Source organism: Anguilla anguilla, chromosome 8 (assembly GCF_013347855.1).
Source record: "Anguilla anguilla isolate fAngAng1 chromosome 8, fAngAng1.pri, whole genome shotgun sequence".
NCBI classification, from domain to species: Eukaryota; Metazoa; Chordata; class Actinopteri; order Anguilliformes; family Anguillidae; genus Anguilla; species Anguilla anguilla.
The window spans coordinates 55,453,442-55,465,740 of NC_049208.1; the positions used below are offsets into that span (position 1 = coordinate 55,453,442).

The window sequence follows — 12,299 nt, forward strand, 5'->3', positions numbered from 1 at the left end:
AAAGACATTCACGCTGCGTACATTTTGACTGTTCTGTAGGGGACTAAGCGTTTAATGAAAGACAGAAGAATAAAAAGATTAGCCAGTTCTGAGTTGGATAGATTAAGGACAGAACGTGATGCGTTTTAGCATTGACCGTGAAACTGAACGAAGTTGCTACAAACTATGATAAGGACAAGCGTCCAGTTTAGCGTAGTCTAGACTAGAGATAAGTTTAAATAGTGTTTAGAAGTATGATTTATTTTTGTAGGATGGGACCGGTATATGTGGTAAAAAAACAAAAAAACAAACTGAGAGACTGAACGTGTGTGAGAATGAGTCAAGCGGGGGCGATTTGCAGTAGCAAGACCCGATACTCATTTTTTTTTTAAAGTGCCTTTATATTATCAATGTTATCATGATGTTATCACGGTCGCTCTCCCGGAAGCGCCTGGCGACGGTTACCAAGGCGCCTCTGTTTCTAGGGGAAGCTGTGACGATTTTGACTGAGGGCGGGGCTTGGATAATGAGTCAATCCGGAAGTGGAGTGTCCCTGTGCACTTTCGGAGGTGTCAAAGAAAAGACGTCGCCGCGGACAGACTGTAACGCAGGCACGCGCGCGAAGGAGATTATGAAATGTAGAGGGACGAAGAAGGGGACGTCGGGCTGCTATTATCCGCGCTAAATGTCCACCCAGAGTTTCTGAATGAGACACGTCTGAATGGCGGTAGAGCTGAGGTAGAGGAGGGGGTAACAGCGCGGATATGGGAAAGACTGAATCCGGAGAGACGGTGGGGTATTGGCACCGGTAAATGGGAGACACCTGGAGTCGGAGGACAGAAAAGTAAGGGGCAAAAGACCAAACACGGAGAACCCCCGACAGACGACCCGTCTACATTTGGAGCAATGAAGAAAGGTAAACGGAGATTAGATTATGGCCAGGTACCTGGCTAGCTGGCACGCGTGACTGCATGTCTCTTTCGTGGTGTGTCAGTGGCACATAGCTTGCTAATATTAGCTACATTTCTGTCTTAAACGGCTTGTGTGTGTATCTTTATGTGTATGTGTATGAGAGAGAAACGGACCGACTGTCCTATTTGTTTTCTTAAAACCCGTCTAACGTTATTTTAAATCGAGCGCGATAAAGTAAGATAGTTGGGGCAGCCTAACAAAATCGGATCAGCTGTCAGGTAGCCAGTTAGCCTGTCATGTTGGTCCGAGCTTTAGTACCAAGTATTTTGTATGTTAGCTTGCCTGTTGGTTTATTGTCAAACTGTATTTATCGGCGAGTGCGAACCCCGTCCAAGCCTGCTGGACCTTTTGCACATATCCTGACGCACGCTCCAACTATCAAATATCCCCATTTAAAGAGACATGGCCACCGCGTTTAGAAAAATAAGTGTGAACTGTTTTGTGTATTCTCTGTATTATTCAAATTGTCTGCCGATACTTGTACGACAGGAAAATCGGCAGCACAACGCGAACGAACTAGAAAGCTAAAAATAACTAATGTATGGTTTCTATAGAATTCAAAAGGTGGTTTTGTAAGAAACCGAAACTCTGTAGGCTAGCCAAGTTATCTGTTTAACGAGTAAAAGAATGTGGTCCGCGCAGGTGATATTTTTTCAACAAGTGTTTGAAAGGAGAACATTCCTTCTCTCATCTGTAACCTGCACAATAACGGGCATTTCCTCCACGGAAGCCAAAAAATAGGCCAACCTGCCCGAAACTAATTTGATGAATCTGCAAAACTAAGTTTGAGGTTTTTCCTCCCCCTGTCTCGCGTGAGTTGAACTCTGACCTTTGGTTTCCTGTGAAGTATCCTACCAGGCACTTACACGTTTTTTTAACTAGAGAGAAAGAGAGAGGGAGGGAGGGAGTGAGGGAGGGAGGGAGGAGGGGGTTAAGAAGCCAGCAGTTTTTACTGGTCATGTTCTCATGTGCAAGTGGAACTTTTCCCTCCTCTCCTGGCCCTCCCCCTTCCATGTCACCCTTCCTCTCTGTGCAAGTTCTGATGTGGAGAGAGAGAGACACTGTGCCTCTGAGGGAATGAGACTGCTCGGTCTTCAGGTACAAAACCATCATAACTCTGCGTGTGTGTGTGTGCGTGTGTGTGTGTGTGTGTGTGCGTGTGCCCGTGTGTGTGTGTGTGTGTGTGTGTGCGTGCATTCGTTCACCTGGCTTTACCTTCCTCGTTTGTTCTCTTTTACACTCACACACACACTTTCTCTCTCCCCCCCACTCCTTCCATTTGTTAACCTTTAACACCAGGCGCTTGCTTCATTACTCTCTCTTCCATGTGTCAGTCTTCTGTAAAAATGGCCTTTCTTTAAAATCACACACTCTCAGTCTCTCCCTCACTCCTTGAACTTCTCATTGTGTAAAACCTTTTTTACTGCTTTAAGAACACTACTGAGATGACATGGATCATCATGTAACCCGTTAAAGACAAAAAAGTCTTTCTCTCCCTCTCTCTCTCTATTCTCTCTCTCTCTCTCTCTCTCTCTCTCTCTCTCTCTCTCTCTCTCTCTCTCTCCCTCTCTCTCTCTCTCTGTCTCGCTCACACTCTCTCTCCCCCTGTTCTTTTCTTTCTTGCTCTAGACCATGTGTTTTTAATGAAAGGTTTAACCCTGCATTGGCCAATCGGGATAAGTTTTATTTGCTTAATGGCAGCGTTCCCTGGAGCGGACGTCTTTAAGAGAAAGGGTCTGCGAGCTTTGCCTCCGCTCACCAGGCACGCTGTTATTGTGCTCTTCAGTGCTAAAATGGTTGCGAGGCATTTGTTCGTCTGCGTACGGGAATTTGAGCTGGGCCGGGTGGCCTCGGAGTTTGGAGGCGAGACGGCAGATGTTTGCAGTTTTGGTCATGCATGAATAGTCTGTGTTTACCGGACAGTTCATGCTCCAGGTTTTGCAACAGTGAAAATGGCACGTGGAACTGTTCTTGCTTTTTGCTCCCAGTTTGCAACTATGTATTGCAATATAGCAGCTCCACAAGTGCTTTCATGTTGTATGTTATCAAAACCTGAAGTTTTAGAAAGGGGGATAAAATGAGGACTTACAAGAAGTAAAAAAAAAAAACAAACAAAACAAAAACAAATTCTAGAAAATGTAGTGCTCTGCAGTGTGTATGTCTGTGTGTTTCTGTGTGTGTGTTTCTGTGTGTGTGCATGTGTGTGTGTGTGTGCGTGTGTGTGTGTGTGCGCAAATGCTGTGAAATGCCTTGTGATCTGCTACAGTCCGCTAAGAAGATAGCCCTGCGATTAGTCACTGCTGTACCGGAGAGATTACTGGGCTTCTCCTTCAGGTTAATTGGTGGGGACGTTTCTGGGTTTGAAACCTCTTGCAGGGTCACATGAGAAGAGCTGCTTTCCGTTAGCCCCTTTTCTGTGTCAGAGGTTTTTTTTTTGGGTGTTTCTCCAGAAAAGTGGGCCAGAGCTTGTGTAACTTTTAAATAAGTTGAGAATGTTCAGAATGTGAATCATATTTACCAGGAAAACATGCATAAAATGCCTCGTCATCATTCCAGGCAGTTTTATCTGTGGCCACGTGCGGCTCTGATGAGAGAGGACATCTCGGACCCTCAGCAAAACCGCCTCTCACCCGCCTTCACCACGGCGATGTGACGATCCTATTGGTTTATATTGGTCGCCGATATGTTGCGATTGGTTTATATTGGTCGCTGAGATGATGCGATTGGTTTATTTTGGTCGCTGAGACAATGTGATTGGTTTATATTGGTTGCATTCTGTGTAGGTCAGGCTTGTGAGGCTAGCCCATGGAAATGATGGCCTGCTCTTTTAGAGCACTATGATATGATAGATATGATATGATTGATTTGCTATGATTGATGTGATATGATATGATAGATATATGATTATATGATATGATTGATACATTATAGATATGATGGAAGACGATGTTAGAGTGTGTGAGGTAGGAGCCGCTCGTCCTGCCTCATTGTTCTGCTTGTCATCCATACTGTGTCCAGCACTGTGACAGGTCTGGGCTTGTGTTCCCTAAGGGGCTCAGTCTTTACTGCTTCACCTGGGAAACTATTCCACACTCTGACAACTATGCAAGGAAGGAAACCTGCAACCCCCCGGTGGACAGACCTGGTCTGAGAGAGGGAGAGCTGGAGAGGGATAGAGGGAAGAAGAAAAGGTATGCAGAGAAGGAGGAGGGACTGAGGGAAGAAGAAGAGGTGTGGAGAGAGGGAGGAGGGACTGAGGGAAGAAGAAGAGGTGGGGAGAGAGGGATGAGGGACTGGGGGATAGAGGGAAGAAGAAGAGGTGTGGAGAGAGGGAGGAGGGACTGGGGATAGAGAGAAGTGAAAGAGTGAGGGAAAAGAGTGGGTGGGAAAGAGAAGAAAGGTGCTGAGGAAAAAAGGAGAGAAGGAACTGAGAAAGAAAGAGTTTAAGTGTTCAGTGAACCTTTTCATCTTTTCTCCCAGAATTTACAAGCGCTGTGAACTTCTAAGGAGGCAGTTCTGTCCCCAGATGTTTGCTGTAAAACGGTCGTATGGCCAGAGAGGATTGAGTTTAGCGTGTAATGTAAACTTGAGCTTAAAATGCGCTGACCGAGTATCCTGATGGGTTGTTTTATGATCAGACCTGCCACGTTCCTTTATGTTCTGAGCCTGAGTAATGGCTTGAGTTGGCCGTCTTTTTGATAAAGGGTCTTTGCTGTCATGTACTGTATTTACATTGCCCATCCAAACGATTCCTCTTTCCAAACCTCCCGCTCCAAGCAACAGTAATGATCATTTCTGAGTCAGAGAATTTATCAAAATAAAAAAAAACTATAATAAAAGGAGAAATGATCCTCTTCCTCTGTGGATTAAATGCTTCTTTATGCATGAACTCATAAATTGAGTCCGCTAACTCATGGGAATGGTTTGTGTAAAACTGGTGGAGGGGGCGGGCTGACATGTGGCTCAAAGTGTCAAACCACACAACCAAGGGCAGGAGAGCAGGCCGTCTGTGGAGACAGCAGAGTCCGGCCAGGGTGCTGTTAGACAGAGAAGAGTCTGTACAGCCGGTGTACTGTTAGAGAGAGAAGAGTCCGTACAGCCGGTGTACTGTTAGAGAGAGAAGAGTCTGTACAGCCGGTGTACTGTTAGAGAGAGAAGAGTCCTTACAGCCGGTGTACTGTTAGAGAGAGAAGAGTTCGTACAGCCGGTGTACTGTTAGAGAGAGAAGAGTCCTTACAGCCGGTGTACTGTTAGAGAGAGAAGAGTCCTTACAGCCGGTGTACTGTTAGAGAGAGAAGAGTTCGTACAGCCGGTGTACTGCTAGAGAGAGAAGAGTCCGGACAGCTGGTGTACTGTTAGACAGAGATAACCAGCGCTTTAGGGAGCATGAATATCACTCCATAGAGCCTGGAACAGGAAAAAACAGCCAGTGGCTACAGCTAAAACAGGAAGTGTGTTTCCCACAAACTCATTCATTCATTCATTCAGCCTTTATTTCATCTCCAGAAACCATTGAGGGTGAATCATTTAACTCCTTTACAATGGTGCTGAGTTACAGATGTCTAAACAGAAGAACAGATATTAGTTGTGCGGTAAAATAGAATTTAAATAAATAAAAAGCATTTCTTGTTGAAAGTATTAGCAGTTAAGTGCAACAGAAATTAAAAAGTTACACAGACTTAATGAGTAAATGGAACATACTTAAAATATTTATGACAGAAAACATCACAATATTGCAACTCTTTGCAATATATGGGCAATATACACTCACCAGCCACTTTATTAGGTACACCTGTTCAACTGCTCGTTAACGCAAATATATAATCAGCCAATCACGTGGCAGCAACTCAGTGCATTTAGGCATGTAGAAATGGTCAAGACGATCTGCTGAAGTTCAAACCAAGCATTCCCCAAGAATGGGGAAGAAAGGTGATTTAAGTGACTTTGAATGTGGTTGTTGGTGCCAGACGGGCTGGTTTGAGTATTTCAGAAACCTTGATCTACTGGGATTTTCACGCACAACCATCTCTAGGGTTTACAGAGAATGGTCCGAAAAAGAGAAAATATCCAGTGAGCGGCAGTTCTCTGGGCGAAAATGCCTTGTTGATGGTGGCGGTCAGAGAAGAATGGCCAGACTGGTTCGAGCTGATAGAAAGGCAACAGTAACTCAAATAACCACTTGTTACAACCGAGGTATGCAGAAGAGCATCTCTGAATGCCCAACATGTCGAACCTTGAAGCAGATGGGCTACAGCAGCAGAAGACCAACTCGGTACTAGCAAGGTGTACCTAATAAAGTGGCCGGTGACTGTATATTTGTAAAAAAAAAACAAACAAAAAAAACCAGTTGTTACATTTTTTTATTTTTAAGGCCCCATATGTGCAGTATGTTGCAGAATATGTACATTGTACTGCAGAATGTGTGAGTGGGTGGCTGTATCGCAGCCTAGCCTCTATGCTATACTTCCCCACCCTGATGTATGTACACAGAATCCCATTGTATATTTCCCATCGAGGCGTTTAGCGGAGGCTGTTATCCAGAGCGATTTGCACGGTTTGCATTGCACATGCAGTCTGTTTATCCAGCCGGAGGTTTGCTGGAGGAGATCAGGTAGCTTGTGCAGGGTGCTGCAGCAGCGCCCCACCTGGCTCCCTAATCCCACGCTGTCCCCCGCCGACGAGGCAGACGAGACTGGTGTGGCAAGGCCTCGGCCGGTGCTGGGTGAAGGCGAACACAATGAGACCGTACGCTAACAGACCGAACGCTAACAGGCCGAACGCTAACAGGCCGAACGCTAACAAGCCGAACGCTAACAGACCGTACGCTAACAGACCCAATGCTAACAGACCCAATGCTAACAGGCCGAACGCTAACAGGCCGAACGCTAACAGACCGAACGCTAACAGGCCGAACGCTAACAGACCGAACGCTAACAGACCGAACGCTAACAGACCGAACGCTAACAGGCCGAATGCTAACAGACCGAACGCTAACAGGCCGAACGCTAACAGGCCGAACTCAAACAGACCGAATGCTAACAGACCGAACGCTAACAGGCCGAACGCTAACAGGCCGAACGCTAACAGACCGAACGCTAACAGACCCAATGCTAACAGACCGTATGCTAACAGGCCGAACGCTAACAGGCCGAACTCAAACAGACCGAATGCTAACAGACCCAACGCGAGACTGAATTCCAAGAACAGGAGAGCCGGCTGGTGTAGTTCTCCTGCGTAGCGTACAGCCGGTCGTGTGTTTTACTCCTGTTACTTCTGTTAAGTGTGTACTTCTGGATAAAGGCTCAGTCTGTCCTTGTGTGCACTTGTACTCTTATCTTGAGTCCACTCTGCTCTCAACAATGATTAACTCTGCTGGAAGTTCTCCTGTTCTAACTCCCCTCTCTTCTGTGCTCTCTCTCACTCTCTTTCCCCTTCTCCCTCCCTCCCCCTTCCTCTCCCTCGTTCCCCCTCTCACCCTCCCTCTCCGTCTGTCCCCCCTCCCCCCCTCTCTCACAGGGGAACTGCACGAGGCTAATGTCACAAACTCGTGCCCCCCCCCCCCCCACCGCGCCCGGTGCCCCCCCCCCCCCAGCCCAGTCATTCTCTCTCTCCTTCTCTCTTTCTCTCCCTCTCTCCCCCGGTCGTCTCTGCCAGCCCCCATAGGCATTCCTTCGGTTTCCTGAGGAAATCTGTGTGCCCCCCCACTCTTAACCTCTTCTAAACGCCCCTAACACTCACTCCATCACCCTCTCTCTCTTCCTCTATCAATCACTCCATCACCCTCTCTCTCTTCCTCTATCAATCACTCCATCACCCTCTCTGTTACTCTCTCTTTCTTTAACAGTCACTCCATCACCCTCACTGTTACTTTCTCTCCCTCTATCAATCACTCCATCACCCTCACTCTTACTCTCTCTTCTCCCCCTGTCTTTATCTTATAGATTTGCACCCTCTCTTCCCTATTCTCTCTCCCCTCTTGCAGACTGATTGGACTGTTCCATTTTTTGCTGCACTCTGATTGGACCGTTCTGTTTTTTTCCCCCATTGCTGTGTTGGGACTCCCATTCTGCCCCTTCTTGCTGTTCTGATTGGCTGGTGTTTTCTAACTGTGTTCTGTCTCCTCCTCCCCCCCGCAGTCCTGTCCTCGCTGCGCTCTCTCCTGTGGTGTCACTGGGCCATGGTGCGGAAGAAAGGCGTGGTCATCCTGTGTGGAGCCTTCCTATTCGTCGCCTGGAACGCTCTGCTCCTGCTCTTCCTCTGGGGGCGGCCTCCCATTGGCCGGCTCGGGGAGGTGGGCGGCGCCGAGCCGGGTGGCAGGGAGGAGTGGGGGGCCGGCAGAGGGGGCGGGGCCGACCTGGCGGGGGAAGTCATCCGATTGGCCGAGGAAGTGGAGTCGGAGCTGGAGACCCAGAAGCACCTGCTGAAGCAGATCCAGAGTCACCGGTCGCTATGGGAACGGCGGAGGGAGGTGGGAAAGAGAGCGATGGCGGCGGCGAAGGAGGAGGAGGAGGAGAAGAAGAAGGGCGGCGAGGCAAAGGGACGTGCTGAGGGGTCTCCTCCACCGCCCCCGGCCCTGCCCCCAAACCAGAACCAGAACAGCGTGGAGAACGCGGACCAAGTTATCAGCAAAAACGCCAAAGGTTCGCTGGCCCCTCCTCCTTTCCATAGGGGGGGGTCGGACGCCGTCGCAGAGGAGCCGCCGGCGAACCGGAACAAGCCGGCCACCCTGGTGACCCCCCCGCAGGCGGTCATCCCCATCCTGGTCATCGCCTGCGACCGCGTGACCGTCAGGCGCAGCCTGGACAAGCTGATCCAGTACCGCCCGTCCCCCGAGCTCCACCCAATCATCGTGAGCCAGGACTGCGGCCACGCCGACACGGCCAAGGTGATTGGCTCCTACGGCGCTCAGGTGACCCACCTCAGGCAGCCCGATGTCTCAGACATCCGGGTGCGGCCCGAGCACAGGAAGTTCCAGGGCTACTACAAGATCGCCCGCCATTACCACTGGGCCCTGAACCAGGTGTTCACCGTGCTGTCCTACGACACCGTCGTCATCGTGGAGGACGACCTGGAGGTAGGACCGCCCGCCTTCCACCTTCCTACGGTGTTTTTGCTCTGTGTGTTTTAATATAGGCGGCTGCTAATAATACTAATACAACAATGAAAGGAAGGACAATTTATTCCTTTGGATTAGAGCTCATTCACCCAGCTGGGGAAACGTTTGTTGTTATTTTTAAATCCTGTGTGTGTAGCTGCTCTCGTATAAAACAGTCCCCCTCCGCCCTGGCTGCACAGGCGCATTCAGGGGCAGTTCCGTGTGGGTTCACTTATTTTAAAAACTGAAATGTATGAAATGTGACATGAAAAACAGCTTTTTTTCTTTTGTGAGGTCAGCGGTCTCTCAGACGGTCTCAGACGGGTTCTCTCAGACGGTCTCTCAGACGGTCTCTCAGACGGGTTCTCTCAGACGGGTTCTTTCAGACGGGTTCTCAGACGGTCTCTCAGACGGTCTCTCAGACAGGTTCTCTCAGACGGTCTCTCAGACGGTCTCTCAGACGGTCTCTCAGACGGTCTCTCAGATGGTCTCTCAGACGGTCTCTCAGACAGGTTCTCTCAGACAGTTTCTCAGACAGGTTCTCTCAGACGGTCTCTCAGACGGTCTCTCAGACAGTTTCTCAGACGGGTTCTCTCAGATGGAGTTGTTGGTGTCTTCTGGGCGGAACTTAATCGCGTTGCTGGCATGTTGCCGTGGAGCCCTCGAATGATGGAAACTGTCTCTCCTCCTTTCGCCCCCTAGGTGGCGCCGGACTTTTTTGAGTACTTCCGGGCGCTGTACCCGATCCTGCGGTCGGACCCGACGCTGTGGTGCGTGTCTGCGTGGAACGACAACGGGCGGGACGGGCTGGTGGACGTGGGGCAGCCAGGCCTGCTGTACCGAACCGACTTCTTCCCCGGCCTGGGCTGGATGCTGCTGCGGGACCTGTGGGCGGAGCTGGAGCCCAAGTGGCCCGCGGCATTCTGGGACGACTGGATGCGGCAGCCGGACCAGCGGCGGGACCGCTCCTGCGTGCGGCCCGAGGTTTCCCGGACGATGACCTTCGGCCGCAAGGGCGTGAGCCTGGGCCAGTTTTTCGACCAGTACCTGCGCTACATCAGGCTCAACTCCGAATTCGTGCCTTTCGCCCGGCTGGACCTGTCCTACCTGCTCAGGGACGGGTACGACCGCAGGTTCCAGAGCCAGGTGTACGGCGCCCCCCTGGTGAAAGTGGAGGAACTGCAGCAGGGGGGCGCGCTGAAAGGGGATGGGCCCTTTCGGGTGCAGTATTCCAGCCGGGACAGTTTTAAGGTCCTGGCCCGTAACTTGGGGGTGATGGACGACCTGAAGTCGGGGGTCCCGCGGGCCGGCTATAGGGGCGTGGTCAGCTTCCTGTCCCGTGGACGAAGGGTCTACTTAGCGCCCCCCCCCGGCTGGAGTCATTATGACACCAGCTGGAGTTGAGGGAGGGGACACTAGGTGGGAGGCGGGGGGGGGTTATATTTCATGGAAATATAAATCACGAGCGGAGGTGCCAGGAAGGAAAGGAGGAACAAAACAGCCTCTCCAAACCAAAGTAAATATGAAAAAAAATCTTCTTTTTAAACTGCCCCCCCCACCGGAGGGCGTGTTCCTCTCGTCTTTTCTCACCGTATGCACCCGACTGGGATCCGCTGTGCCACTCTGAGACTCCGGACCAATCAGAGGAAGAGGGTGGCATTGTGGGCAGAGACCACTCTGAGACTCCGGACCAATCAGAGGAAGAGGGTGGCATTGTGGGCAGAGACCACTCTGAGACTCCGGACCAATCAGAGGCAGAGGGTGGCATTGTGGGCAGAGACACAAAAAGAAGCCCCTCCTCACTGCTGGAGAAAGCGGGAAATGCACCAGGTGCAAAAAAACAAAACAAACAAAACAAAATGGCGACCAGAAAAAGGCGCAGTCATGGGAGTTTCGGTGTCAGATGTCCGGTGGAGAAGGTGGAGCAGGTTAACCGGGTCGATCTCTGCCTTCTACCCTGCGTGTCCAAACTGGGGTTTGAGAAGGAATGTGTCCTCTGGACACTTTTTTTTTTCTGTAAAAGTTTCTCAATCTGTCTCAATTTTACAACAGGACCGGGTATGGGGGACGGTTGGGAGATTTTAGGTTTATTTGTAATATAATAAATGAAGTTAGATACGCAGAGAGATATTACCGTTTTATTTGATTCATGCAGGTGGAATAATAATAAAAGGATTTTTTTTTGTCAAATGATAGTTGATTATATTTTCTGAGTGCTTGATGAAGCCCATACTGTGCAGTGAAGCATCACGCACCAGCAGTGCACCAGTGATGTGTTTCCTGTTACAATCCAGTTTTCAGGGTGTGCTGTACACTTACAAAAAAAAAAAAAAACTCAAAACAGGAAATCGTTTAATCCCCATGACATTACAACAGCTGTCATTTAAGATTAGGTTTGTTTAAAAACCAATGTTTATTATGTACCTTATCGCATTTTCCATTTAGCGTGGATAAAGATCAAAACCTAGTGGTGTGTGTGGAGGGCATAAGTATATACTTTCTTCTGAGGTTCTGGATGGTTCTTTAGTTTTGGTCGTGTTATTACGGTGAGGTGTGGAAACACTGCCTGGGATGTTTTTAACTTTAATCCGTGGAGAATAAAAGAGAGAATTTTAGAGTTTTAATGTTTGTCTGTAAATTGTGTGCGCATGTTTCATCCCTTTCAGCCGAGGGACCTCGGGCACCATCCTGGCCTCCACACGTCCACGTCTGGAGGTTAGTGACTGACGTTGGCCACAGTCGGTGGCGGGGGTGGGTAAGGACGGCCATGTCTGCTCTCATTTAGTCAGCTCCATAATGTTTGGGACAAAGACTTATTTTCTTTTCTTTCTTACACTAGTGTTACTCATTCTTCCCCCTTTAGTGCATTACTGCAGTACCAAACTGATTCGTTATACTGATTCACTGAATCAAACAGCCCTTGGAAGAGTCTGGAATCTGGAACGTTTTATCAGAATTCCATGTCGGTGTTCTAGAACTCCAACTTTCAATTAGCAGTAGCGATTGTGACATCAGCATTAGAATGTTCACCGAAGAACATTCCGATCGCATATTTATGACCTCACGGCCTGAAAGGCTCTGCAGCCGTTGATTACGCAGCTGGACTCCCCCTCTCCTCTGGCTCCTTGACTCCCCCTCTCCTCTGGCTCCCTGACTCCAGACCGGCCGCCGGTTTCATGGCGGCTCCTCAGGAGCTAGCGCGAACGCCGCCGGCGCAGATTACGGGCGACTGCGCAGCCGCGAAAGGCTCGTC

The 12,299-nt window shown here is 49.5% G+C and overlaps 1 protein-coding gene across 2 annotated transcripts; it reads left to right on the forward strand.

Moving 5' to 3' along the window:
- The first annotated feature begins 501 nt into the window (after window positions 1-501).
- Window positions 502-11,670, forward strand: mgat1b (alpha-1,3-mannosyl-glycoprotein 2-beta-N-acetylglucosaminyltransferase b). 2 transcript variants are annotated; one of them, XM_035429065.1, is made up of 4 exons: window positions 502-895; window positions 1,989-2,049; window positions 8,088-9,025; window positions 9,749-11,670. In XM_035429065.1, the coding sequence occupies exons 3-4, from the start codon at window positions 8,129-8,131 to the stop codon at window positions 10,448-10,450; spliced, it is 1,599 nt and encodes a 532-aa protein (XP_035284956.1). In that variant the 5' UTR covers window positions 502-895; window positions 1,989-2,049; window positions 8,088-8,128; the 3' UTR covers window positions 10,451-11,670. The 2 variants fall into 2 exon arrangements, with proteins under 2 accessions (XP_035284956.1, XP_035284955.1); XM_035429064.1 differs by lacking the exon at window positions 1,989-2,049 and having other exon boundaries at window positions 503-895.
- Window positions 11,671-12,299: the final 629 nt, after the last annotated feature.